The sequence below is a fragment of the Urocampus carinirostris genome, chromosome 14 (genome assembly GCF_059441175.1).
Source record: "Urocampus carinirostris isolate Australia breed hairy pipefish chromosome 14, RoL_Ucar_1.0, whole genome shotgun sequence".
NCBI classification, from domain to species: domain Eukaryota; kingdom Metazoa; phylum Chordata; class Actinopteri; order Syngnathiformes; family Syngnathidae; genus Urocampus; species Urocampus carinirostris.
Window position 1 is genome coordinate 37,770,690 of NC_142362.1, and position 24,975 is coordinate 37,795,664.

A 24,975-nucleotide genomic window follows, 5' to 3' on the forward strand; every position below is an offset into this window, starting at 1 on the left:
ATTCCCTTTTATTTTACCATCACACGATATTTATTCACAGTAGCATTTGATAGAGAATGGCAAAAACAGAAAATTGACCTAAAAAACATAAAATAAACGCACAAATCACAACAAAGGAAATAACTCTTAGGTGCATCCAATTGTGAATCTGACTTTGAAGGACGTTATATAAATGCATTGTAAATTTTATTTTGGTATTGTATTCATAGATAACGTTGTCAATGAATGATTTTAATCATGGCCCCACGCATTTATATTATCTAAATTTATCTATCTAAATATAATCTAATATATTGGTCTATCTATCGATCGATCTATCTAATGCATCTAATACCCCTATTTTAAACATTAATCAGTAGGTGCAGTAGATTCTCAGAAAACAAACAAGACCCAGCATTCATAATAGGCATGCTCCAAAGGCTGTGCAGTTGGGCAAATTTTTCAAAGGGGTGTGTCAAAAAAAGGAAGTGTGGTAACCAATATGTGAACTCATAAATTTTGGGGAAGAAATCAAACAAAAACAGGTAAGAATCAGGTGTGAATCTGCTGGCGCCGATTTAAGGATGATAAAGTCAGCACAGATTGAACATGCATTTGAGGAAAATGGGTCGTTCAAGTAGCACAGGAGGTAGAGCACTCGTCTTGGGATCAAGAGATCGCAGTTCAAATCACGGCTCCCCTGTGTTACATGTCGAAGTGTCCTTGGGTAAGACAATGGAACCCCTAATGCCCCCAATAAGCTGGTTGGCGCCTTGCATGGCTGCACGGCTGCTTGGTGTGTGAGTGTGAATGGGTAAATGTGAAGCACATTGTAAAGCGCTTTGGGAAGTAATTAACTTGAAAAGCGCTATATAAATGCAGATCATTTCATTTCATTAAAGGAAAATTGTCCTTTTTGGGTCTAGAGCAGACCTGGGCACTCCGGTCCTGGAGGGCCGTATGTTCTGCATGATTTTTGATGTTTCTCTGATCCAATACAGGTGATTCCAATCACGAGTATCGTTAACGAGCACTTGCTAGCTTGCTAACGAGGTTATAATTTGTATCACCTGAGTTAAAGAAGAGCAAACTTCAAAATCTGGCAGGACGTATGGCCCTCCAGGACCGGAGCTCCCAGGTCTGGTCTAGAGGCCACAGACCGTGTATGAGACGGTACCCAAACTCTGAATTCAAACCTCAGTACATTTGAAGACAGTGAAGCATGATGGTGCAAGTATCGTGCTCTGTGCATGTTTATTTTACTCTGGTGTTGGGCCCATTTATCGCATAACATAGGAGTACGGACCAGAGTCTCTATGTCAAGATAATTGAAGAGGTTATGTTGCCTTATGCTGAACAGGACATGCCTTTGAAATGGGTGTTTCAACAAGACAATGACACCAACCACACCGGTAGATGAGGAAAGTCTTGGTCCAAACCAATAAAATTAACGTTATGGAGTAGCCATCCCAATCCCCAAATCTTAATCCAATTGAGAACTTGTAGGGTGATAGCAAAAATGCTATTTGTGAAGCAAAACCAAGATATGTAAACGAATTGTGAAATGTTGTTAAGCAATCTTGGAATTAAATAACAACTGGAAGATGCCACACGTTGGTCGACACAGATGTGAAGCAGTTATAAAAAAAACTGGTGTAATTTTGCAAATACAAAATAGTTTTGAGTTTGTACAGTCATCAGCAGACTGCTACTTCTTGAGCATACCTATTTGACTATTTTACTTGTTGCACAGCCTTCGAAGCATGCCTGTTATGAATGCTGGGTCTTGTTTGTTTTCTGAGAATTTGTTTGTTTTCTGTACCTAATGGTAACTTGTCTGCCATGTACAAATAAAAAATATACTAAAAAAGGGTGTGCGTGCTTGAGTGCGCGTGTGTGTGCTTGCGCATGTTTGTGCGTCTCTGCGCGTGTTTGTATATGCCCTATATGCTCCAAAAAGGCTGAACCGATTTTTGGGGAAATGTACACTGTTGTACTGTAGGCTTCCGCAATTGTATTGTAGCTAGGTTTTGTGTCAAAGCACCCCCAATAAATACCAACAAAATCGATAAACATCTGAGTTTGTGTAGTCTTGTTTTGTTGGATTTCTAACGGCCTCTGGCATTGTGTAATGCAGCTCCCGACCACTGACCGTTCCAGGCATTGAGGCCATATTGCTTATTTCCAACAGTAAAAATAGTAAAAATTGTGCGAGGATGTAATACCTTTTCCTATGTCATCTACATCCCCCTGTCGTCTTCTTGTTAGGATTTCTTGCTCAAACCGCTGCGATCCAGGTTTGGTTCCCTTTGTATCCAATGATGTGCAAATTTGGTCCGCGATATTTTCAATTATTGCTCAAATACAGGCATTCAACAGAAAAAAAATGCACCCAATCGTTGAGTTCTTTCGTGGCTAAAAAGAAGGGGCGTTATATACTGGATAAGCAAAAAAGAAGGCAACTTTTTGTAAAAATAAGGCCACCTTTATTCCTGTTCGACCCAATACCGAATGACCCACGGCCCGGGACGGGTCCGCGGCTTGTAGGAAGCAGACCAATGATATAAGGAACATGAAGTGACTTCTGTTTTCCTTTAGGTTCCAGCACTATGCAAGACAGATTTTAACGTTTTCTGATGTATTTTATCTTTTGTAGGTCATTATATTCCAAAGGTACTCAAATCAGAGCAACGTTCCCATTGAAGCAAAGTATGTCTTTCCTTTGGGCGACTATGCAGCCGTGTGTGGCTTTGAAGCTTTCATTAATGGGAAACACGTCATGGGACAGGTACATTATCTACAGAAATCACTCAGGATCGTTGTTTTTTTTTGTTTTTTTTAAGTCTTCAATTGTCCTTCAATAATTTTAAATATGGATGTTTAATTCACTTAAAGACCCTAAATTAATGCTCACTAATGTGTTAAACCTTAGGGACCACGCTCGTAGTAGTTGGTTCAGTTTGCAAAATTGTTATCACTAATTAGTGGGCAGGAGGAGGAGTACAGGAAATTGATTCGGGACTTTGTCCGATGGAGCGACGCAAACCACCTGCACCTGAACACCACCAAGACCAGGGAGATGGTGGTGGACTTCAGGAGAACCAGAACTAACCCGGTTCCTGTAACCATCAAAGGAGAATGAGTAGAATTTGTCCAGACCTACAAATACCTGGGTGTGCAGCTGGACAACAAACTGGACTGGACTGTCAACACAGAAGCTCTATGTAGGAAAGGGCAAAGCCGACTTTACTTCCTCAGAAGGCTGGCCTCCTTCAAAATCTGCAAAAAGCTCCTGAAAATATTCTATGAGACAGTTGTGGCAAGCGCCCTCTTCTATGCGACAGCGTGTTGGGGAGGCAGCGTCAAGAAGAAGGATGCCTCTCGTCTCAATAAACTGGCTAGGAAAGCGAGCTCTGTTGTGGGCAAAGAGCTGGACAGCCTAACAACAGTAGCTGAGAGACGGGCACTGGAAAAGCTGCGGTCAATCATGGACAATCCATCGCATCCACTACACAGCATTATCTCCAGACAGAAGAGCAGTTTCAGCGACAGACTGCTGTCACTGTCTTGTACTACGGACAGACTGAAGAGATCTTTTCTTCCTCATGCCATGAGGCTCTTTAACTCTACCCGGCAGATTAAAAGCCCACATTAAACCACACCCCCTACATTGCATATTACCGAATTTTATTGCAATATGTATTCTGTGTAGCACTATTTAGATATTCTATATAACACACTACAGTAGGCATTTGCACGTCACACTGGGTATTTGTATATTGTATTCTTTTTGCTTTATTATTGTATTGTTCTCAGCTCAGGGATGCTGCTGGAAATGTGAATTTCCCTTTGGGGATGAATAAAGTATCTATCGATCTATCTATCTATCTATCTATCTATCTATCTATCTATCTATCTATCTATCTATCTATCTATCTATCTATCTATCTAGTAGATAGAATGAGGTATTTGAAGATTCAAACAATGGGAAAATACATTTTTGTAATTTGTATGTCATGATTGTATTTATTTTTTAGAAATATTATTAAGTAACTTCATCGCATTAATGTTTAAGGTGGGGTGCATCGTTTGAGGTATTCTTAAAATAAAGTTAAAAGTGAATTACTTTTTCTATTGAGAATGTGTTAACAAAGCCTTACTACGACCAGAGAGTCCTTGGGTTTATTTTTTCACCACACATATCTGCATTTATCTCACTCTTAGCAAAGCGATGGTGGGAGTGCTGAAAAGCGATGTCATGCTCGTCCCCCAGATTATTGTTTTTATTTGTTTATGTAGCATTAAAATGGTGGAAGTAAGAAAAGGCACGCTTCAAGTAGATTCAAAACGCCAACCCTAACCTAAATAAAGACAAAAAAGAAGAGTTTATTTGAGCGTGTCTAAGCAATGCACGTATTTGCACGTGTTGCATAAATGAGCTGACTGAGGCTGCAGTGATGACATAAGCGAGGAGATGACAACATCGAGTAAAAAAGTTCCAAATTCCATTCAGCTCCTTTAAGTAACAAGGCATATCACTCAGAAATATTTTTAGAATTATCAATTACTTGGTCGAATCGACCACCTCTCTTTCTTCCAGGGTGAAATTTTTGTGTTGGCAATTTTTGGATCCTGATTAGTCCAATTTTCTGATACTTTTACAATATGTAATAATGCATATGGTGAAAACATAGTCTAGTCATCAACTACCACAACTTTTCCTGTTACATATGTAATCAGCACAGATTTTATTTAAGTCTTTTGGGGTGCCCTGCTATTTTTATTTGAAGTTTACTTATTTATAGAGGTGGGAGCGTATCGATACCAATAATAACTATCAGTGAAGTCAGCCTAATTTTAAGGTATTGATTGTCACAATGATGGCTGGTACCAGCATTGGCTGTCATGCATTTGCTGATTTGAAATTACATTATATTCGTTTGGATTAGGTTGTATAAGGTAAAATGACATCATAGCAATGAACTTTTAAGGAAAAATATGTTTGGAAAATAATGTGTTTGTTTTTGTGTTTCTGGAAATTCTGAATACTTTGAAGACTTATTTTACACACGTTTTACATATAAACCATTCTCTGTCAGGTGAAGGAGAAAGCTCAAGCTCGTAAGGAGTACAAGCAGGCCATGGAACAGGGCCATGGAGCCTACCTCATGGACCAGGATGCCCCAGTAAGAATAACGCCACACACACAATCATTCGCACACAGAGAATGGCTTTAAAATATCGCTTTTGCCGGGGCAGCACGGCGGCGCAGTGGTTAGCGCTTGTGCGGCACAGTTCATGTCATGGGAACCTGTCGTGGGTTCAAATCCAGCTCCAGACTTCCTGTGCGGAGTTTGTATGTTCTCCCCGTGCTTGCGTGGGTTTCCTCCGGGCACTCCGGTTTCCTCCCACGTTCCAAAAACATGCATTTCAGGTGAATTGGCCGGTCCAAATTGTCCCTAGGTGTGAATGAGCAAATGAGTTGTCTGTCCCTGTGTGCCCTGCGATTGGCTGGCAACCAGTTCAGGGTGTCCCCTGCCCACTGCCCGGAGATGGCTGGGATGGGCTCCAGCCCCCCCGCGACCCTAATGAGGATAGGCGGTACGGCCGATGAGATGAGATTTTTTTTTTATATATATTACTAAAAACAGTATTGCAAGGATATTTTACTCATACGAAATCAATACAAGTAGTTTCCCCCCACCAGCCATTAGACGACGCTCTGCTAGCAGTTTGCACAGGGGTCAGTAACCTTTTGGATCCAAGAGCCATAAAAGCAAAAAAAAATTTTTTAAAATAGAGAAAGCCACACGTTAATTTTAAGACAAAATTCAACAAAACCGCCAAACCCGCTATCAATAAAAAAAGCTAATTCCTTGGAACAGTATTTCCCCTTGTGACATTTGATAATTTGATCAAATCTAAACGGAGCGTGGTCGAAGATCGGGACAAGTCGGGGTACCGGAGACGGTCGGGAAGCCAGGGACAGACGAGCAGGAACCAGGAATAGGGAGCCAGAGTCGAAATGCTTGCCTTGCATGTGCAGAGGTTCGCTAACGGACTGAGGAGGATTGAAGGTGAGCGCAATTGGCAAATCATGACAACAAAATACTGTAAAGGAGAAGGATATCGCCGGACCCTGATTTCTGTACATGCGGAGCCTTTTTTCACAATTTGTGTGTTACAGTTGCAAATAAGTATTTGAACACCTCTGCATCATCTAGAATTCTGACCCTAAATACCTGTTAGTCCGCCCATTAGAAGTCCACCAGCACTCCAAGTATCATCTTGAATCAGATGGACCTGTCCGAGGTTGTTAGCTGCTTAAAAACACCTGTCCACCCCATAAAATCAGTAAGACCTAACCTTGTAACATGGGGAAGACCAAAGAGTTTTCCAAAGACACCAAAGACAAAATTGTACACCTCCACAAGGCTGAAAAGGGCTATGGAGCAATTGCAGCTTGGTGAAAAAAGGTCCACTGTTGAAGCAATCATTAGAAAACTGAAGAAGCTAAACATGATGGTCAATCTCGATCGAAGTGGAACCCCATGCAAGATATCACCTCATGAGGTCTCAATGATTCTAGGAAAGGTGAGGAATCAGCCTGGAACTACACAACAGGAGTTGGTCAATGACCTGATAAGAGCTGGGAACACTGTTTCCAAGGTTAATGTTGGTAATACACAAAGACGTCATGATTTTAAATCATGCATGGCACGAAAGAGTCCACTGCTTAAACCAGCATATGTCAAGGACTGTTTTAAGTTTGCATATGACCATTTGGATGATACAGAGGAGTCATGGGAGAAGGTTTTGTGGTCAGATGAGACCAAAATAGAACTTCTTGGTCATTATTCTACTAAACGTGTTTGGAGGTAGAGGAATGAAGAATGAAGAGTACAATCCGAAGAAAACCATCCCTACTGTGAAGCATAGGGGTCGCAGTATCATGCTTTGGGGGTGTTTTTTCTGCTTATCAAACAGAACGAGTGCACTGCTGGGATGACTGGGGCTGTGTTTTGTGAGATTTTCGGGAACAACCTCCTTCTCTCAGTCAGTGCATTGAAGATGGGTCTTGGCTGGGTCTTCCAACACAACAACAACAAAGGTGGCCTGTGTGCTTACTATCTATCTATCTATATATCTACCATGATCATATCCCTCAAGAGGGGTGACCGACAGCAAGACAAACACATACAATAACAAAGAAAATAAAAAGGAAAAAAATAGCAAAAAAACACACACAAAAATGTTTGGACCATGGCCAACGCAATTGCCAAAACACATAAAAAAGTTAGGCACCTCGGCACCTAAGTTGGTCATGCTTTCGTCCCTCCAGATGAAACGGGACACCAGAAAGCGGCCGTGTCACTCGGGTCAGGGTGACACAACACACTCTTTTGTTCAACAGCAGGATCCGACAGCTTTCACTGGTTTACCCCTGCCGCATCATACGGGTGCCCAGCCCATCCTTAAGAACGCATCCACAATCCCACTATCTTTTCACAACACCTCTCCACTCCTTTCTATCACCAACAAGAGCTCTAGCTTCCATTATATTTAGACCTCTTTCCTGCAGTGCACTCATAACACCATCCATCCACGTCGATCGCGGCCTTCCTCTTGGTCTCCTTCTATTGACTTCTGCTCTGTAGATCCTCTTCAACATTCGCTCCTCATCCATCCTCTCCATGTGTCCAAACCAACCGAGTACTCTCTTATCAACACGCTTGCTCAGTTCCACGACTACTCAACTTCTGTCTCTCACAATTTCATTTTTCAATTTATGCAATCTTGTCACTCCCAACATAGTCCTCAAACACTTCATCTCAAAAACATTCAATTTCCTTCTTAAATCTGCGTTCAGGCTCCTAATCTCTGCACCATACAACACAGTCGGCACAATCACACTCTCATACAGTCCCCTCTTAACATCCATACTCACACTTTTGTTGTTCACCACTCTCCTCAAAGCACCCAAAACCTTGCTTCCTTGATTCACTCTGTGCAATACCTCGCACTTCATTCCACCAACTGCAGCCACATCACAACCCAAGTACTTAAAGCTTTCAACTTCTTCCAGCACCCGTCCATGCAACCTGATTTCTAACGTCATACCCACTCCATCACGTGAACACTTCATCACCTTACTCTTCCCAACATAGACACATAACTTACGCCTCTCACATACTCTTCCAAACTCCGTTACCAACCTTCTCAATGTTTCCTCAAAATCAGCCACAAGCGCTGTGTCATCTGCAAACAACAACTGACTTACCTGCCACACTGTTCCACTGTTGTCCATCATCTCTACACCTCTGCCAAATACTCTTGCATTCACCTCTCTCACCACACCATCCATGTACACATTAAACAGCCATAGTGACATCACACACCCCTGTCTCACACCAGTCAACGCCACAACGCCTCTATCAACTCTGTCATACGCCTTTTCCAAGTATGAAAGCCAAATAAACATCCTTACCTTTTGCAAAACATTTCTCACACACCTGTCGTACTGCAAACACCTGATCCACACATCCTCTTCCTTTCCTGAAACCACGTTGCTCCTCCATCACCACCCCATTCGTTCTTTCTCTCACTCTCTTAATAAAGACCCTTCCATACAGCTTACCCGGCAGAGGCAAAAAACTGATACCTCTCGAATTGCTACATTCATACTTATCACCTTTACCCTTATACAATGGCACCACACATGCACTACACCATTTAAAAAGCATACATTCAACAGGCGTACTAACCAGTCAATCATAGTTGATCCACCTTTTTTCAGACATTCAGCAGTACAACCATCCAACCCAGGTGCCTTCCCCCCTTTCATTTCTTTCACTGCCTCTTGCACCTCCCATGTTTCCACAGGCTTCACATTTAAATCACCCGACACAGGCATTCTCTCCATACCATCGATAGCCTCGACTCTCACTTCTCTCCCATCCTCCACATTTAGCAACTTCTCAAAATACACTGCCCATCTCGTCCTGACTGCACTACCGCTAACCAGCAATCTACCATACTTATCTTTCACTTTCTCTTCCTTTCCAGACTCACTGGTTCTTACTCTTTTCACTTCTTTCCAGAACACTTTTCTCCTTTCCTCAAAGTTCACTCCTATCTTTCGACACCATTTATCATTTGCTTTCCTTTTCGCTGCTTCCACTGCCCCTTTTACCAACCTTTTCTTCACTTTATATCTTTCATACGCATCGCCACTCTTATCTTGCAGCCACTCCTCAAAGGCACGTCTCTTTTTTGTCACAGCCTCTGATACCTCATCATTCCACCATTCACTTCCTTTCCTATAACCCCTACCAACTTTTCTCATTTCACACACTTCTTTTGCACTCCTCAACACTGCCTCTTTAAACCACTTCCATTGAATTTCCACACTCTTCATTTTTCTTCTACTAATCCCTTCATACGCTTCCCTTATCCTCTCTTTAAACTCTCTTTCCTTTTCTGCCTTATTCATGACTGACATTTTCACCTCTTCCCTCACACTTAAACTTGCCCTCCATGATCCAGCTATTCTCAGTTTTCCTTCCACATAAAAATGATCCGACATAACACTCATTTCACCTCTGTAAACATGCACATCTAACAATCTACTTAACATTCCTTTCTTAACCACTTCATAATCAATCAGTGCTCTGTCCACCATCTTGCCACTATCCACTCTGACAAAGGTATACTTTTTCACGTCCCGCTTTTTAAACAATGTGTTTCCAATCACCAACTCATTTTCCACACATAACTCAATCAATTTCTTCCCACTCTCATTTCTTCCTGGTACTCCATATCTACCAATCACATATTCAACCGTTTCATCACTTACTCTAGCATTCAGGTCACCTAGTATTACCACTTTCCACCCTTCTTTCGCACTTGCCACACATTAGGACAAGTCCTTCCAGAACTCCTCTCTCTCCTCAGCGCTTCTTTCTGAACGAGGTCCATATGCACTTATAAACATTCATACTTCTACACCCCACTTCAACCTCACCCACATCAATCTGGAAGATATATCTTTCCATTCCACCAGTTTTTCCTTCTAGAGATCTGTGTGGAGGACTGGGCCAAGATCCCACCTGCAGTGCGTGCAAACCTGGTGTAAGACTACAGGAAACGTTTGACCTCTGTAATAGCAAACAAAGGCTACTGTACCAAATATTAACATTCATTTTCTAAGATGTTTAAATACTTATTTGTAGCTATATCATACAAATAAATCGTTAAAAAAATTGTGCATTATGTTTTCTGTAGCTTTCTTTTTAGTTTATCTCTCTCACAGTGGACATGCACCTACGTTGAAAATTTCAGATCTCTCAATGATTTCTAAGAGGGAAAAATAGCAAAACAGCTGGGTATTTAAATACTTATTTTCTTCACTGTATGTATATGGTTCTTTTAACATTTGTTATAGCACCCTTGATCGATAACACACGCTTATACTCGCTTACAATACATTCAGTCCATACAGTTGATGTCACACGTGGTCTCTCCACCTTTTGCTTGCAGGATGTTTTCACCATAAGTGTAGGCAACCTGCCAGCAGGCGCTAGCGTGCTCATTAAGGTTACCTTTGTGTCAGAACTCATCGTCAAGGAAGGGAATGTTATCTTCTCCCTTCCCGGTAGTGTTGCACCCTGGCAGCAGAGTGCAGCACTCAACCAGATCACGCAGGTAGGAAGACCAACCCACCTAGCAATCAAAGCGTCTATCGTGTATTTATTTATTTTTTTAAAACCAATGATTCGTCCCTACTCGGATATTTTTGTCGTTTCTTTAGGTGACTGTGGACAAAGTGTGTGTGACGGATGACGAAGCAAATACAAGGTTTGTTTAGAAGCTGTCGCGGAAACATGGTGAAATAGATAGAGTGAAGTATATATGTATACAGTCGCTCCCCTACTTATGAGTTATGAAAAACAGTAGATACGAACATTTTTTTGGGGATATCGAAAAATACTTTGTTAGATTTTGTATTATCAAACACCCTATATATATGTATATATGTTTACATACTATAATTAATTTATACATAAACATAATTGCAATTTTTCGGCCAGTATTGTAATTTCAATGTGATTTTCAATTTTAAAAGGAAGATGCATTCTCTGTGCTAGTTTTGTTATTTTTGTAAGTACTAGACCCTTGGATGCATGATCTACCAGTACATACATTATTCCATGAGTGGGGGGTAAATAGAAATAATAAAGGCAAAGGAATACTTACAATATGACAAGTGTTTTTATCTTTAAATATTTTGAACAATAACAACCCATGGGGTATTTTTTTTATCCCACGTATGCATTCAAGGGTTAATACTAGTAACAGGGCTTTCAGACTGTTAAGAAGCAAATGATGTCACCAGTCACGCCTAGACATACCCTTAGAAAATGTATAAAATACTAATATTTAAAATCTGATACTTTTATGTGTTCCTTATGATCAGGGAAAATATGTTTTTATTGTATAGAACTTGAAAATAAACAAAGACACGTTTCACGGATTTCGCCCATCACGGGTTATTTTTGGAAGGTGTACAACCCTAGTGATAAATGAGGGATTCCTTTGCGTAGATATAACAATTGCAGATACTACTGATATCTCTGATACATTTTTAAACTAGGGTAGTATTTTCCCTAAAATCGCATGGAATAGACATTTTTATTTTTTATTTTTTTATTTTTTAGTTCTTAGTCGTAAATGTGTTACAAGACCAGTGCTGGTGCTAATATCTTGGAATATGGCCAGATATTGACATAATACTTGGTATTGATAATACTACAACTAATATAGTAATAATAATTATGAGTAATACCAGCTCAGTAGCCTAGATGGTAGTGTGCCCGCTTTGAGACTGGGAGGTCGCTGGTTCGCGCCTCGGCCGAGACATACCTAATTGGTAAAATGGCGGCGCCCTCTGTTGGCTGCGGCTGCATCGACTCGCTACAACGGGTCAGGTGTATCGACATTTCGTTCTGTGTACATTGTTACAAAGAATGACAATACAAAGGAAATTATTATTATTATTATTATTATTATTAGAGGTGGTTCTTCCACCCACCAGCCCATCACAATCGCACACACAAACAGTTTTGCCCACCCAACACACACACACACAGTATTCCGTACCCCTGATAGTATTTGCTCTTTCGTGTCTGCTGCAGAGCAAATGCACGGTGTAAATCGGCAAAGTAGCGAAACCGGTTTGGGTAAACTGCAATACCGTAAAGGGTTACTGTATATAATTTGAAGACGATTATGAAATGTAAATTTTTGTGTTATTTGCAAATTTTTGTAAATGTTTGCTAATGATGTCGTTGGTTGCCCTCAGAGAGTTCAGCCTTGACATGTCTATTGAGATGCCGCATGAGATCAGCAGCCTTCAATGCATTACGCACAAAATCCAAATGAAGGTTGGTTACCTTTTTACTTTCGTGTTATATTATTGGATGAGAACAAACTATTTTTCATTTTTTATTTGAATTTGCAGTTTTTATATTTTAGTTCATGCAAAAGTGTGTGATCAGTAGAACTTCAAGCACTCAGGCAGATGCATCACACATATTCAAAATTCCATGACAGCGTTGATAATTTTGCTTTCTCTGATTATGATATTAATTCATTTAATATACCGTGAGTGGTATCTTGCAGAGGACTGACTGCAAAGCGGTAGTGAGTGTGCTGCCAAGGCAGGTCATGACTCAGGAAGGATTCCAGCTGTCAGTCACTCTGTCGGAGGTACATTTGCCCAGGATGTGGGTGGAAGAACATCCTGACAAGGACAGCCAGGTCTGTCAATTAGGTGTCTGTATGTCATCTGCTGCTTTGTTCCTGGTATGATTTTTTTTTATCATGACCTTCTTTTCTATCCCATAGGCCTGCATGTTAGTTTTCTACCCTAATTTTGACATTAAGCCCACTTCTGGATCAGATGAAGTTGTCATTTTATTGGACACTTCTGAGTCCATGCGGGGACAGCCTTTAATCTGCGCCAAGAAGATTGCCCAACATGTCATCAAACACCTTAAGGGTGATCATAAAATCAACATCATCTTGTTTGGCACAGGTTAGTAGTATCACTTATTGGGGGGGTTTACCTAAGATATGTCAAAATCAGTTTTGTTCCAGGCAGGACCAAGCCTTTACAGGACCGAAAGCAAAATAAGATTTGGGGGCCCCCTATTACTTCGTCATATCTACTATAAGTCACTCCATCTTCTACTCTGTAATTACTAATACACTTAAAATACTAGATGTTTCTGTTGTGGTTAAAATCCAATCCACAGTGAATATGGCCATGGGATCAGACAACAAATTTGCAGAAAAAAATCTTTTCAGCGGATATTTTGCGAAGTGAGCAACTTCCCCTACTGGCCAGACAGAAATCAATACATAAAACTTCAAAGGGCAGCTATGCACGTTTTACCCATAGTATGGTACGTATAAAATGAAATGGTTCAAAATTCTACAAATAGGGCAGATTTACACTATACATTCAAAGTGATATAGTACAGGATGGGATACTGAAAGGCATCTAGGCTATCAACCCAGGGGAGTAAAAGCCCACATTAAACCACCCCCCCACATTGTATATTACCCTATATTTATTACAGTTACATTGGGTATTTATTTAATATATTGCTTTTACTTTATTATTGTTTTATTTCCAACACAAGGATACTGCTGGAAGTGTGAATTTCGCTACAGGGATGAATAAAGTATCTATCTATTTATCTATCTTTCTAAAATTAACAAAATAAACAATTTTTTACTCCGAACACAATCTGCTTTATTGTTTGTGTTTTGAATTAACTGCAACAACAAATGTACTGAATTTATGATGAAATACTTGAATACTGAAACAACATTACATAGTGGTAAATTGGAACGGGAAGGATTTCCTGCGAATGAAAATTTAAGCTAACCGTCATTATTTACCCAACGCCTACAGTATATGGGGAGAGATTGGTCTCAAACACAAATATATTGTCAATTTGCTGACAACACATACACACAAAAAGGAACAAGAGACAATATGTTTTCACGGTTTTGTGCGCTCGTTTAGCGTGGTATTGGCCCTGTCTCTGAGCCTGTTTGTTATTGTTTTGACGGACTTGAAGCACCTTCCAGAGGGCATCAGGTCAAATAGGTGGTGGCCGGGGTGGGAAGACTTATAATACTGACGGCTCTGCTACAGTATCGCGAGCCGGCAATGTCCTCTAGACTGGGCAGATAGCAGCCGATGATGATTTTCTGGGCTTCGTTTATTACTTTATGTATGCTTTTCCTATCCGCTGCCGTGCAACCAGCATACCACCAGATATTCAGGATATATGCCTTGTTTTGAAATTTTCGGTCACGTATCCTGAAATACTGTAATTACTTAAAATTAAGTTCTGGTTTCATTGCATTGTCCAGTGTATGTTTTATTAATCACATTTTCTTTTGATGCATTGTCAGATCATAAACAAGCTTTCGTGACAGGGAAGCCACTCAATGACGCTCGACAGGCTGCTCACGACTTCATACAGGTCAGTCCTGTCGACATACTGCATGTGAACAGCCTTTAGTGTAACAATCATTGTTCATGTATTTAACACTACAAATATCTTTCGCTTCAGTGTCAGGACCCAAAAGTGAGTCGCTGACCCGTTTCTAGTCGGTGCTAAGAATAAAAAAAAATAACTAAGGGTAAATGACACTCTTTAACAGTAGATGGCGAAATTGCCCTGCAAATACAAGTTGACACTACCTATTTCACATTACAGGTAAAGACTGATAGTTTGTTTACTCATGTCTAACATGGCCAAACGCAGATACAGCGGAAAATGAATGAGATATGGATTTCATTATATTGAAGACAAAGGTATTAAAGTGAGGCATTTTGGATTTCATTAAAAATGTATGTGTGTACTATTTGACCCGTAGATCTCACTGTATTGGGGAGTGCAACCGAAAACAAGTGTTGAAAAGGAAAAAGGAAACTAAGGAGACTCAAAAGTGTCCAAAAGCATCATTTTCCTTCTCATTTGTTTTGCCCAGCCTTTTTGGTGAACGAGAATACTTTTTTTCAAAAGGGCAAAAAGAAAGAAAGTATATAAAGAAAGAATAATGGAAGAGAAAAAGGAAATAAACAAAAAAAGAAAAGTACAAAGAAAAAAGGAAAAAAGAAAGAAACAACAATAAAAAAAAGAAAAAAAGTTTAAAAAAAAACAGGAAAAAGAACAAAAAAGAAAAAGCAGAGAAAAAGAAAAAACAGTAAAAAGAAAAAAGGACAAAAAAGAAAAATATGTCATTAAGAAAGAAAAAATGAAATGAAAAATGAGGGAGACAAGAAAAAGGGGAAAAAGAAAAAAACAGCAGGGAAAAGGAAAAAAAGAAATTAAAGTTTCGCCCACCCAAAAAGGCTTTAATGTACCCGTAGCAGCAAGATGGCCCCCAATAAATTTGAAAAGTGGAAATGTTTTTTTTTATTATGGTCAAGGCGGTGAATTACAGTGTCTTGCGGATCCTCTGGTAAGATCAGTCGAGAACCAATTATCTACTCCATTCATTTTCGTCTTCATTTTTAACATTTAGAATCATTGATGCATGACCACTCATTTTTTCTATTGATAGAGATAACTGATAAAACCCTCTTCTATAGACCAATACAGATAGCTTTTTTATTGATTTTTTTCAACTGCATGCTATATTTACAATTTTTTTTCAATTATCCACCCAGGCTTATTATTGAATGCCAGTATTGTTATTAACCATTAAATGTAGCTATCGCTTTAAAAATGAGGAACTATTGTTAAACCTCCATGAATCGGTTAATCCATGACACATCTGTCAAAGTTATTTGTTTCTTTTTCTTTGTGGAAGATCCATGTGATGGATTCCTTCCCTCGCCCGTGCAGTGCAGCCCGCCCTGGCCCGAGTCGCCAAAAAAACTCCCCTACTTGTCCCATGAAGATTTGGGATTGGTTCCGGCTTGGTTCCTTCAAATCAAGTTTATTGCTTGGGCATTAATACCCGTGGGCACAAGGCTGTCAGGTTTTTTTTTTTTTTTTGAGGTCTAATCTTACCTGTAGTCCACATTGGAGAGGAAATAAAAGAAAATTAGTACACCCACCTATGTAAATAGTGAAACCCTTAATATCTCTTGGCTTGTGCAATATTAAGAGTTTGCTAAGGAACAATTTGTTGAGACACTCCATATCTATTTTGTGTCTGGGCTTATAATCACCCAAAAATATCCTTTTCTGGGTACTGTGCAGGACATTTTATTTTCTCTCAACGCTTGGTGTATGGCAAAAATAATTTTACAAGTAAAAAGACCAATATTAAGCACACTTTAACCATAAATTATGTGCTCACGATTGATTGATGAGGGGCGTCAGGGCACTTACTTTCCTAAGTTTATGGAAAAAGTACCTTACAGTATTAAGTATCCATGGAAAAAAAAATCAACGTCCCATGATGATTCACATGATTCATATAGTGGCAGCACGGCACAGGGATCATGGGATCAAATCCAGCTACCAGCTTTCCTGTGCGGAGTTAGCATGTTCTTCCTATGCATGGGTTTCCTCCCACATTCCAAAAACATGCATGTCAGGTTAATTGACCGGTCTAAATTGTCCCTAGGTATGAACGAGTGAGTGAGGTGCCTGTCTCTGTGTGCCCTGTGACTGGCTGGCAACCAGTTCAGGGTGTCCCCTAGCCAATGTTCGCTCTAAGCTGCGCGTGTGCGCAATTGTGCACTGCCCGCACAATTGCGCACTGCCCGCACATTCTCAGCGCACAAGAAAATCTATCCAGCGCAATGTTCCCTCTAAGCTGCGTGTGTACACAATTGCGCACTACTTAGAGCTTTTCCGCGCACAAGAAAATCTAGTCAGCTCACAAAAATCAGGGCTCGAAATACCTAATTAAGAAGCGAATTCAGTCAAAGTTACAGTGCATGAAGGGAAAAATACAAGGGTTCCCCCGACGTTGTGTTCTAAATGCAGTAGAACGAAGTTGAGTAAAGTCAGTAGAGTTTTGCGAGAACCGGCTTCTTCGGCTCGGCTCACTAAAAAGAAACTGGCTCTTTCGGGTCCTAAACGGCTCTTCAGGTCGTTTTTGCTTCTTTCATCCCGATATGATCAAATATTATGTAAAACTATGCACAAAATGACTTAAAGGAAGGGAGAATAGAAAAAAAATACCAAAATGAAAAAGTAGTGAAAAGCTGAGAAAAAAAGAAACAAAAGGAAGAGAAAAAGAAGGAAAAATTCAGAAAAAAGGCAGAAAAAAAGAAAAGAAACAAAGGAAAAAAAGTAAATAGAGAACAAAAAGAAAAAATTAACAGCTAGGAAAAAATAAACTCAATGAGATTTCTTTTAAAGGAATTTAAAAGAAATAGAAAAAAAAACAAGAAAAAGAAGAAAAAGTTTGTGTTGCATTCAAATAATTTCCAATTATACCAAGTTAATCTTGTTGCCAACATTGTACTTCCACTAAAAAATGTGATTAAATAGAATAATATAGAATAGAATATGCCTTTATTGTCATTGTTACAACATAGGATATACTGTGACAACGAAATTGGACGACTCCAGTTCCACATTTTACAGTGAGGATAAGGAAACAAAGAGATAAGGGAACAAAGAAGATGTTTTAACTGTCTTTGTTGTAAATAGGCTTTGTTTCGTCCTTGTATGAGGGGGGTGAGGGACAAACAGAGAATCCAACTGGATGTTTGATCTTACTGTAAACACGGTCCAGTGTTTTATTCCCTAATTGCTCAGTCCACGTATTGAATGGATTTGGGAAGTACAGTCCATAAACATGCCCGATTAAAGTCGCCGGCGACAATAAAAGCTCCGTTGGGGTGTGCAAGCTGCTGTTTATTGATAACAGCGGGCAGGAGATTAAGCGCTATGCTAACGTTAGCATCCGGTGAAACGTTAGCATCTGGTGGAACATAACAGCAAGCACAATGACCACAGTTAGCTCTCTCGGTAGATAGAAGCGTCTACACGATACTGCTAGAAACTCTATATCGAGTGAGCAGTTGATTAATTCGGCTGTTGTTGTAGCGCATAGTCTCCAACCCGTTTTTACCGGAGTCTCCGTCTCGTTCGTGCCGGTGAAGCGTGCGTCCTTCTAGTTGTAATGCGGTGTCGGGAAAGCCAAGACTCCGTGATGACAAAAATACTCCAATTCCGGACGCTGTTGGTGGTGGTCCGCAGCTTAAATTCACTCATTTTGTGGACGATGGATCTGGCGTTGGTTAAGAACATGCTTGGGAGCGCTGCTCTGTGGGGTGTCGCCTTATTAGCTCAGACCCGACTGGCAGCCTTTGTCTTTTGCTCCGTCGTTGTCGGCAGGCAGATCACCCAGGGAGATCCGGTGGTCTCTGTATATCCCTCGGGATGTTGTGGATGTTATTGTATTTGCGAAGGGAGTCGAAGGGAAAATATGAAGGATAAAGGGACACTGAAAATCAAAGACGAACTGGAGCCCGTGAAGCCGCTGCGTTTGGACACGCCGCCATCTTGGTCATCAATACAGTTGTGTATCGTGCAACCGACTAAATGAGCCCCCAAAAAAGTTAGTATTATTCGACAAAATATACCAGGGAAAAAAGGAAATGAAAATCTTGTGGAAGAATTGTTGTAAAAACAAATGACGTTTGTAGGCCGTACAACCTTTGCAATAATACATTAGTCAATTCATTCAAAAGTGAATTTTTTTTTTCTGCATTGCCGGAAACTCAGCAAAGTGTAACGTGATGTCAAGTTTTGGACATGTTTGATAATGACTTAGTTGCCACACTTGGGATTGCTGTTGCTCACCGACTTTGTGAGAACGCTCAGAACCGTGGAAAATTAGAGGGAACATTGCCCCTACTCTCAGCCTGAAGATGGCTGGGATGGGCTCTAGCACCCCGGCAACCCTACTATGGAGAAGCAGTGCAGATAATGAATGGGTGGATGATTCAGATAATTATTTTAGATCAGCAGAAAATACTTTACAGGACCTGACAGCCCACCACTGTTTAATCATTTTATCAATTTATTGTAAAAAAAATATGCTGGCAATCCCCTTGTTTGTTTCACATCTACCAATAAAAAGAAATGCCCACCAACTGGAAATTACTAACTGGTCTAAATAGGTTTACGAATCATAAAGCATTAAAAATTGTGTTGTCATCAGATAAACTCTTGCTATATTTCTCACCAGTGCACGCCAGTCGGCGGCAACACTGAGCTCTGGCGGCCCCTCCATGCTCTCTCCCTGCTACCTCCATCCCACGGCATTCGCAATCTTTTTCTACTATCCGACGGACACATTCAGAACGCTGATGCTGCGCTGCAACTGCTCAAGGATAATGCTGAACACACCCGCCTATTTACCTGTGGCATCAGGTCAGTAAGAAGTTCCAACTTTGCGAGACATTCAAAACTAAGAGAGAAGACATCAGCCTTCTGATAAGGAAGTCCCACCAGTTTAAGGGCCCTGCCCTCAGCCCACTTCTTTTTATTAAATCGTCAAGGTTGCAAAAGTAGCTTAGCTAAGGGGAGTGGATATCAAAGAATAGCAACGTTATTTGCTAAAAGCGACGATGAAAACAACAAACAACAGTGCGCAATATTAGACAAAATGGCATCCTAACAAATCTCTTTTGAAGGGGTTGAAAACAGAACAAACCTATCATTCAGGTTCAAAATCTATTGATTTATTCTCTCCTTATTTTGACTGTCTACTCAAGTTTAAACTTAACATTTTTAGTTCAACTTAAAATAATAACTGCCATTTTCAAGTGTTACTTTGGATACCAAATGGCATGGGTGAATGGAACGTCGCAATCATTTTTGTTGGGCTGTGAATTTCTTAGGGCTTCATATTTTTTAGAGCGATTTTAAATGGATTATATTGTCGTTCTTAGATAATAACCAATATTTACTGTGGTAATTGAGTGGTAAAGCATTTAAGTTTCATATTTGTTGTGACAAGAATAATTACCTTTCAAAATTTGATGTTTGAAATAATAATATTGACGTGGTAGTTTTACCGTAAATTCCGGACTATAAACCGTTACTTTTTTCCCAAATGTTCAGCCCTGCGGCTTATTCAGTGAAGCGGCTTATTTAAATAATTTTTCTAACGAACACCAGCGGCACTCGAGTACAAAAGGTAAAATTTAGATTGGTGGAATTGTGCGTCGAGGTAAACTGGTCCCTCTTGGATTATGGACCCTCCTGGATTATATTCGAAATGTCCATATGACAGAGGATAGAATTTCGTTTCTAATGTGAGGGAGACGCCCTAGAAGACGTCAATAATGAAGAGAAAGACGAGGACGGCTTACCGCGAATGGGGTTTTGGGGTTTTTAAGGGTTATTGTTCTATCTTCGTTATTCATTATCCATTATCCGTTATCGATCAGTTCATAATACGCTACAAAGCCTAGGAGCCGGGACACTTACTCTCAGCCAAAAGGCCAAGCTAAGGTCCTAGCCCTAAAGCCTTGCTGCGATCATTGCGAATGCACCGTTCCCGGAGGTACTGCAATACCGGGCCGATGCGTGGAGTGGACAGAGCAAGCTCTTATTCCATCTCCGGATTGCAAAAATCAAAGATCATGGCAACCACGGCCAGATGCTTCTGGCCGTGAAGCAGATAACTTCATAGATACTATACAATTTCAGAACCACAGTTGTTTTTTTTTTTGTTTTTTTTTTGAAAAAAATTATTGACACTAATAACAGAAAACAATCATGACAATCTCAACAGCAATTAAGCACATTCACAATATTATATTTCAATATGTCTTTTTTAACAGCAAGCACAATGTGAGGTTTGAACAACCCTTCTCGAAAATCTTAATAGCAATCAAGCATATTCACAATTTCATTATATAACATCTTTGTTAGTGTCAATAGATCCGTCCAGGCCAAAGTCGATTATTTTTGGTCTGTGGTTTGAACAAATTTATTGACACTAATAACAGAAAAAACAATCATGACAATCTCAACAGCAATTAAGCACATTCACAATATTATATTCCAATATGACGTTTTTAACAGCAAACACAAAGTGAGGTTTGAACAAACCTTCTCGAAAATCTTATCAGCAATCAAGCATAGTCACAATTTCATTATATAACATCTTTGTTAGTGTCAATAGATCCGTCCAGGCCAAAGTCGATTGTCCTCGGTCTGAACAAATCCACCGACACCAACAGCAGCAAAACAAACACGACAATCTCAACAGCCATCAAGCATATTCACAATTTTTTTATATATGACAATATGACGTGACGATATGACGTTTTAACATTTTTTCCTGACATTTTCAACATCAATTAAACAATTTCAGAGTTATTTTCTTTTAACAGTAGTTAACCAGCGTGTAAAAGGCAATACTATTGTGCAAGTTTTTTTTTTTTGGTTTGAACAAATTTATTGACACTAAAAACAGAAAACAATCATGACAATCTCAACAGCAATTAAGCACATTCACAATATTATATTCCAATATTACGTTTTTAACAGCAAACACAAAGTGAGGTTTGAACAAACCTTCTCGAAAATCTTATTAGCAATCAAGCATATTCACAATTTCATTATATAACATCTTTGTTAGTGTCAATAGATCCGTCCAGGCCAAATTCGATTGTCTTCGGTCTGAACAAATCCACCGACACCAACAGCAGCAAAACAAACACGACAATCTCAACAGCCATCAAGCATATTCACAATTTTTTTATATATGACAATATGACGTGACGATATGACGTTTTAACATTTTTTCCTGATATTTTCAACATCAATTAAACAATTTCAGAGTTATTTTCTTTTAACAGTAGTTAACCAGCGTGTAAAAAGCAATACTATTGTGCAAGGGCATAGCTCTGCCATCCCACCCTCCCAAGCAGCATTCTTCCAGTCCGCTGTGTGGGTCCTCTCCCTTCTTCGTGGGTCCTCTCCCTTCTGGGTTCCACAACCCAGGCCGTTGCTGCCGGGACTCCCACAGTGTAGCTCCGGCTCCCCCCTCCGGGTGGGTGCAGACGAGTCTGGGGTTGGGGTTTTTAAGGGTTATTGTTCTGTCTTCGTTATTCATTATCCATTATCCGTTATCGGTCAATTCATTATACGCTACAAAGCCTAAGGAGCCGGGACACTTACTCTCAGCCAAAAGGCTAACCTGATGCGTCCAACGGTGACCACCAGACGAGTGGGGTTTTGGGGTTTTTAAGGGTTATTGATCTATCTTCGTTATTCATTATCCATTATCCGTTATCGGTCAGTTCATAATACGCTACAAAGCCTAGGAGCCGGGACACTTACTCTCAGCCAAAAGGCCAAGCTAAGGTCCTAGCCCTAAAGCCTTGCTGCGATCATTGCGAATGCACCGTACCCGGAGGTACTGCAATACCGGGCCGATGCGTGGAGTGGACAGAGCAAGCTCATATTCCATCTCCGAAATGCAAAAATCAAAGAGGCCAAGCTAAGGACCTAGCATCAAAAGGCCAAGCAAGGCCAAGAAGGCCAAGCTAAGGACCTAGCATCAAGGCCAAGCTAAGGACTTGGCTTTTTTGGTTTGAACAAATTTATTGACACTAAAAACAGAAAACAATCATGACAATCTCAACAGCAATTAAGCACATTCACAATATTATATTCCAATATTACGTTTTTAACAGCAAACACAAAGTGAGGTTTGAACAAACCTTCTCGAAAATCAAACATATTCACAATTTCATTATATAACATCTTTGTTAGTGTCAATAGATCCGTCCAGGCCAAAGTCGATATTTTTTGGTTTGAACAAATCTATTGACACCAAAAACAGAAAACAATCATGACAATCTCAACAGCAATCAAGCACATTCACAATATTATATTCCAATATTACGTTTTTAACAGCAAACACAAAGTGAGGTTTGAACAAACCTTCTCGAAAATCAAACATATTCACAATTTCATTATATAACATCTTTGTTAGTGTCAATAGATCCGTCCAGGCCAAAGTCGATTGTCCTCGGTCTGAACAAATCCACCGACACCAACAGCAGCAAAACACAGCCATCAAGCATATTCACAATTTTTTTATATTTGACAATATGACGTGAAGATATGACGTTTAAACATTTTTTCCTGACATTATCAACATCAATTAAACAATTTCAGAGTTATTTTCTTTTAACAGTAGTTAACCAGCGTGTAAAAGGCAATACTATTGTGCAAGGGCATAGCTCTGCCATCCCACCCTCCCAAGCAGCATTCTTCCAGTCCTCTGTGTGGGTCCTTTCCCTTCTGCGTGGGTCCTCTCCCTTCTGGGTTCTACAACCCAGGCCGTTGCTGCCGGGACTCCCACAGTGTAGCTCCGGCTCCCCCCTCCGGGTGGGTGCAGACGAGTCTTCTTTATGGCTGCGTCCTAGGCCCGCCGCTCGCAGATTGTATGGTATCTGCAGCCATTTGGAGCACAGCCACGGGGGGGATCTGCCTGCACCTCCATACCAGCAGGTTTCTGGAGGTCCAGATGGCGTCCTTGATGGCGGCGAGAGTGAGCCAGTCCCTGGCAAAGTCGTTCCGAGGCCTCCTCGACCGACTCACCCCGTAAAGCACGTACTGTGCATCAGGGACCTCTCCTGCTGGCAAGTCCGGGAACTTTCCTAGTTGTTCGGCCATTGTCCACAAGACCTGGGCAGCGCTGCACTCACAAAAAAGGTGCCTCACCGACTCCTGGGCGCCACAGCCAGGTCGAGGGCACGTCGAAGTCGCTGACATTCCTCGGTGGTGCATTACAGCTCTGACTGGGAGAACTTCATGAGCCACCATCCATGACAAGTCTCGTAGTCTGTTTGGGAGGGCAGGATGATTGACGTTGCTCCAAACCGTTGTGGATTCGCCAAACGCAAGCCCCCGCACAGGGCTTACTCTATCTCGCTCTTGCACAATAGCAATAAGGGCCCTGTGGTTTTGTAAAGTGTGACATTCTTGTGTTTCCAAATCAAACTTCTTCAAAAAATCCCGAATAAAGAGATGTGTTGGTGGCAAGTTAAACGAAACTGGAATCAAACGATTGTCTGGTACAAGCTTTAGCTTCCGCAAATATGAGCCCATCCAAAAACGGGTCATTGCTTGACTTTTCGGGTTGTTGGGTGGGCCCACAGCGTTTTGGAAGTGGAGAGAGACATATTTGCTTCCCAGGAAAAGCTGGAGGTCAGGCACTCCTTTCCCCCCTTTTTCCTTTTTCTTTTTCATTGTATCTCTTTTTATCCTTTCCCACTTTGAGCCCCAGACAAAGCGAAAGATGGCTCGGTCCAGTTGTAACAGCACGTTTCTTTTAGGCATAAAAATTAAACTGATTGACAAAAGCATTGGGAGGATGATCGCTTTGATGATTAGGACCTTCCCCTCTATTGTCAGTTTTCTTAGTGACCAAAAAACAAGTTTTTGCTTAACTTTCCTTGTCACGTCATCCCAGTTGGTCTCGCCTCCTCCATCCGCATTGAATTTTATCCCTAGGATTTTCTGGTCTGTCTTTAACACCGTCAGCGGGAGTCCTGCCTTTTCTGTCTCTTTCCACATTCCATAAAACTTCACTTGTGATTTTTCTCTATTTAGCCTTGACCCAGACGCCCTCCCAAACAGGTCAGTCAAGTCAAGGGCTCTTTCAACAGATGCGCGGTCAGTACACAAAATATTAAAATCATCCATGTACAAAACACACTTGGTAATTTGTCCCCCACTTCCTGGGATATTGATGCCTTCGACAAATCTATCTTTTCTTAACATTTGTGCCAAAGGTTCAATGCAAAGAACATAGAGAAGGGGAGACATAGGGCAACCTTGACGTACACCGCAGTTGATCTCGATTGCTTCCGATAAATTCCCGTTAATCATGAATTTGCTGTAGATGTCTCGGTATAGCAGTCCTACCCACTTGATGTATTTTTGGGGAAAACCACATTTTTGCAATACC

General features: G+C 40.6%; 1 protein-coding gene and 2 pseudogenes across 5 annotated transcripts in view; 1 reads left to right on the forward strand and 2 right to left on the reverse strand.

Annotated features, from left to right (window-relative positions):
• parp4 (poly (ADP-ribose) polymerase family, member 4) overlaps nt 1-24,975 on the forward strand; it is a 93,029-nt gene that overhangs the window by 34,384 nt on the left and 33,670 nt on the right. For all 5 annotated transcript variants that reach the window (XM_088352422.1, XM_088352425.1, XM_088352426.1 and 2 more), the window contains exons 16-24: nt 2,636-2,767; nt 5,079-5,165; nt 10,519-10,683; nt 10,790-10,836; nt 12,341-12,422; nt 12,661-12,798; nt 12,886-13,075; nt 14,470-14,540; nt 19,225-19,409. In XM_088352422.1, the coding sequence (XP_088208548.1) occupies nt 2,636-2,767; nt 5,079-5,165; nt 10,519-10,683; nt 10,790-10,836; nt 12,341-12,422; nt 12,661-12,798; nt 12,886-13,075; nt 14,470-14,540; nt 19,225-19,409 (1,097 nt within the window). The remainder of the gene's footprint in view (nt 1-2,635; nt 2,768-5,078; nt 5,166-10,518; nt 10,684-10,789; nt 10,837-12,340; nt 12,423-12,660; nt 12,799-12,885; nt 13,076-14,469; nt 14,541-19,224; nt 19,410-24,975) is intronic.
• On the reverse strand, nt 20,526-20,665 carry LOC148353368 (U2 spliceosomal RNA; annotated as a pseudogene).
• Nucleotides 22,389-22,548, reverse strand: LOC148353369 (U2 spliceosomal RNA; annotated as a pseudogene).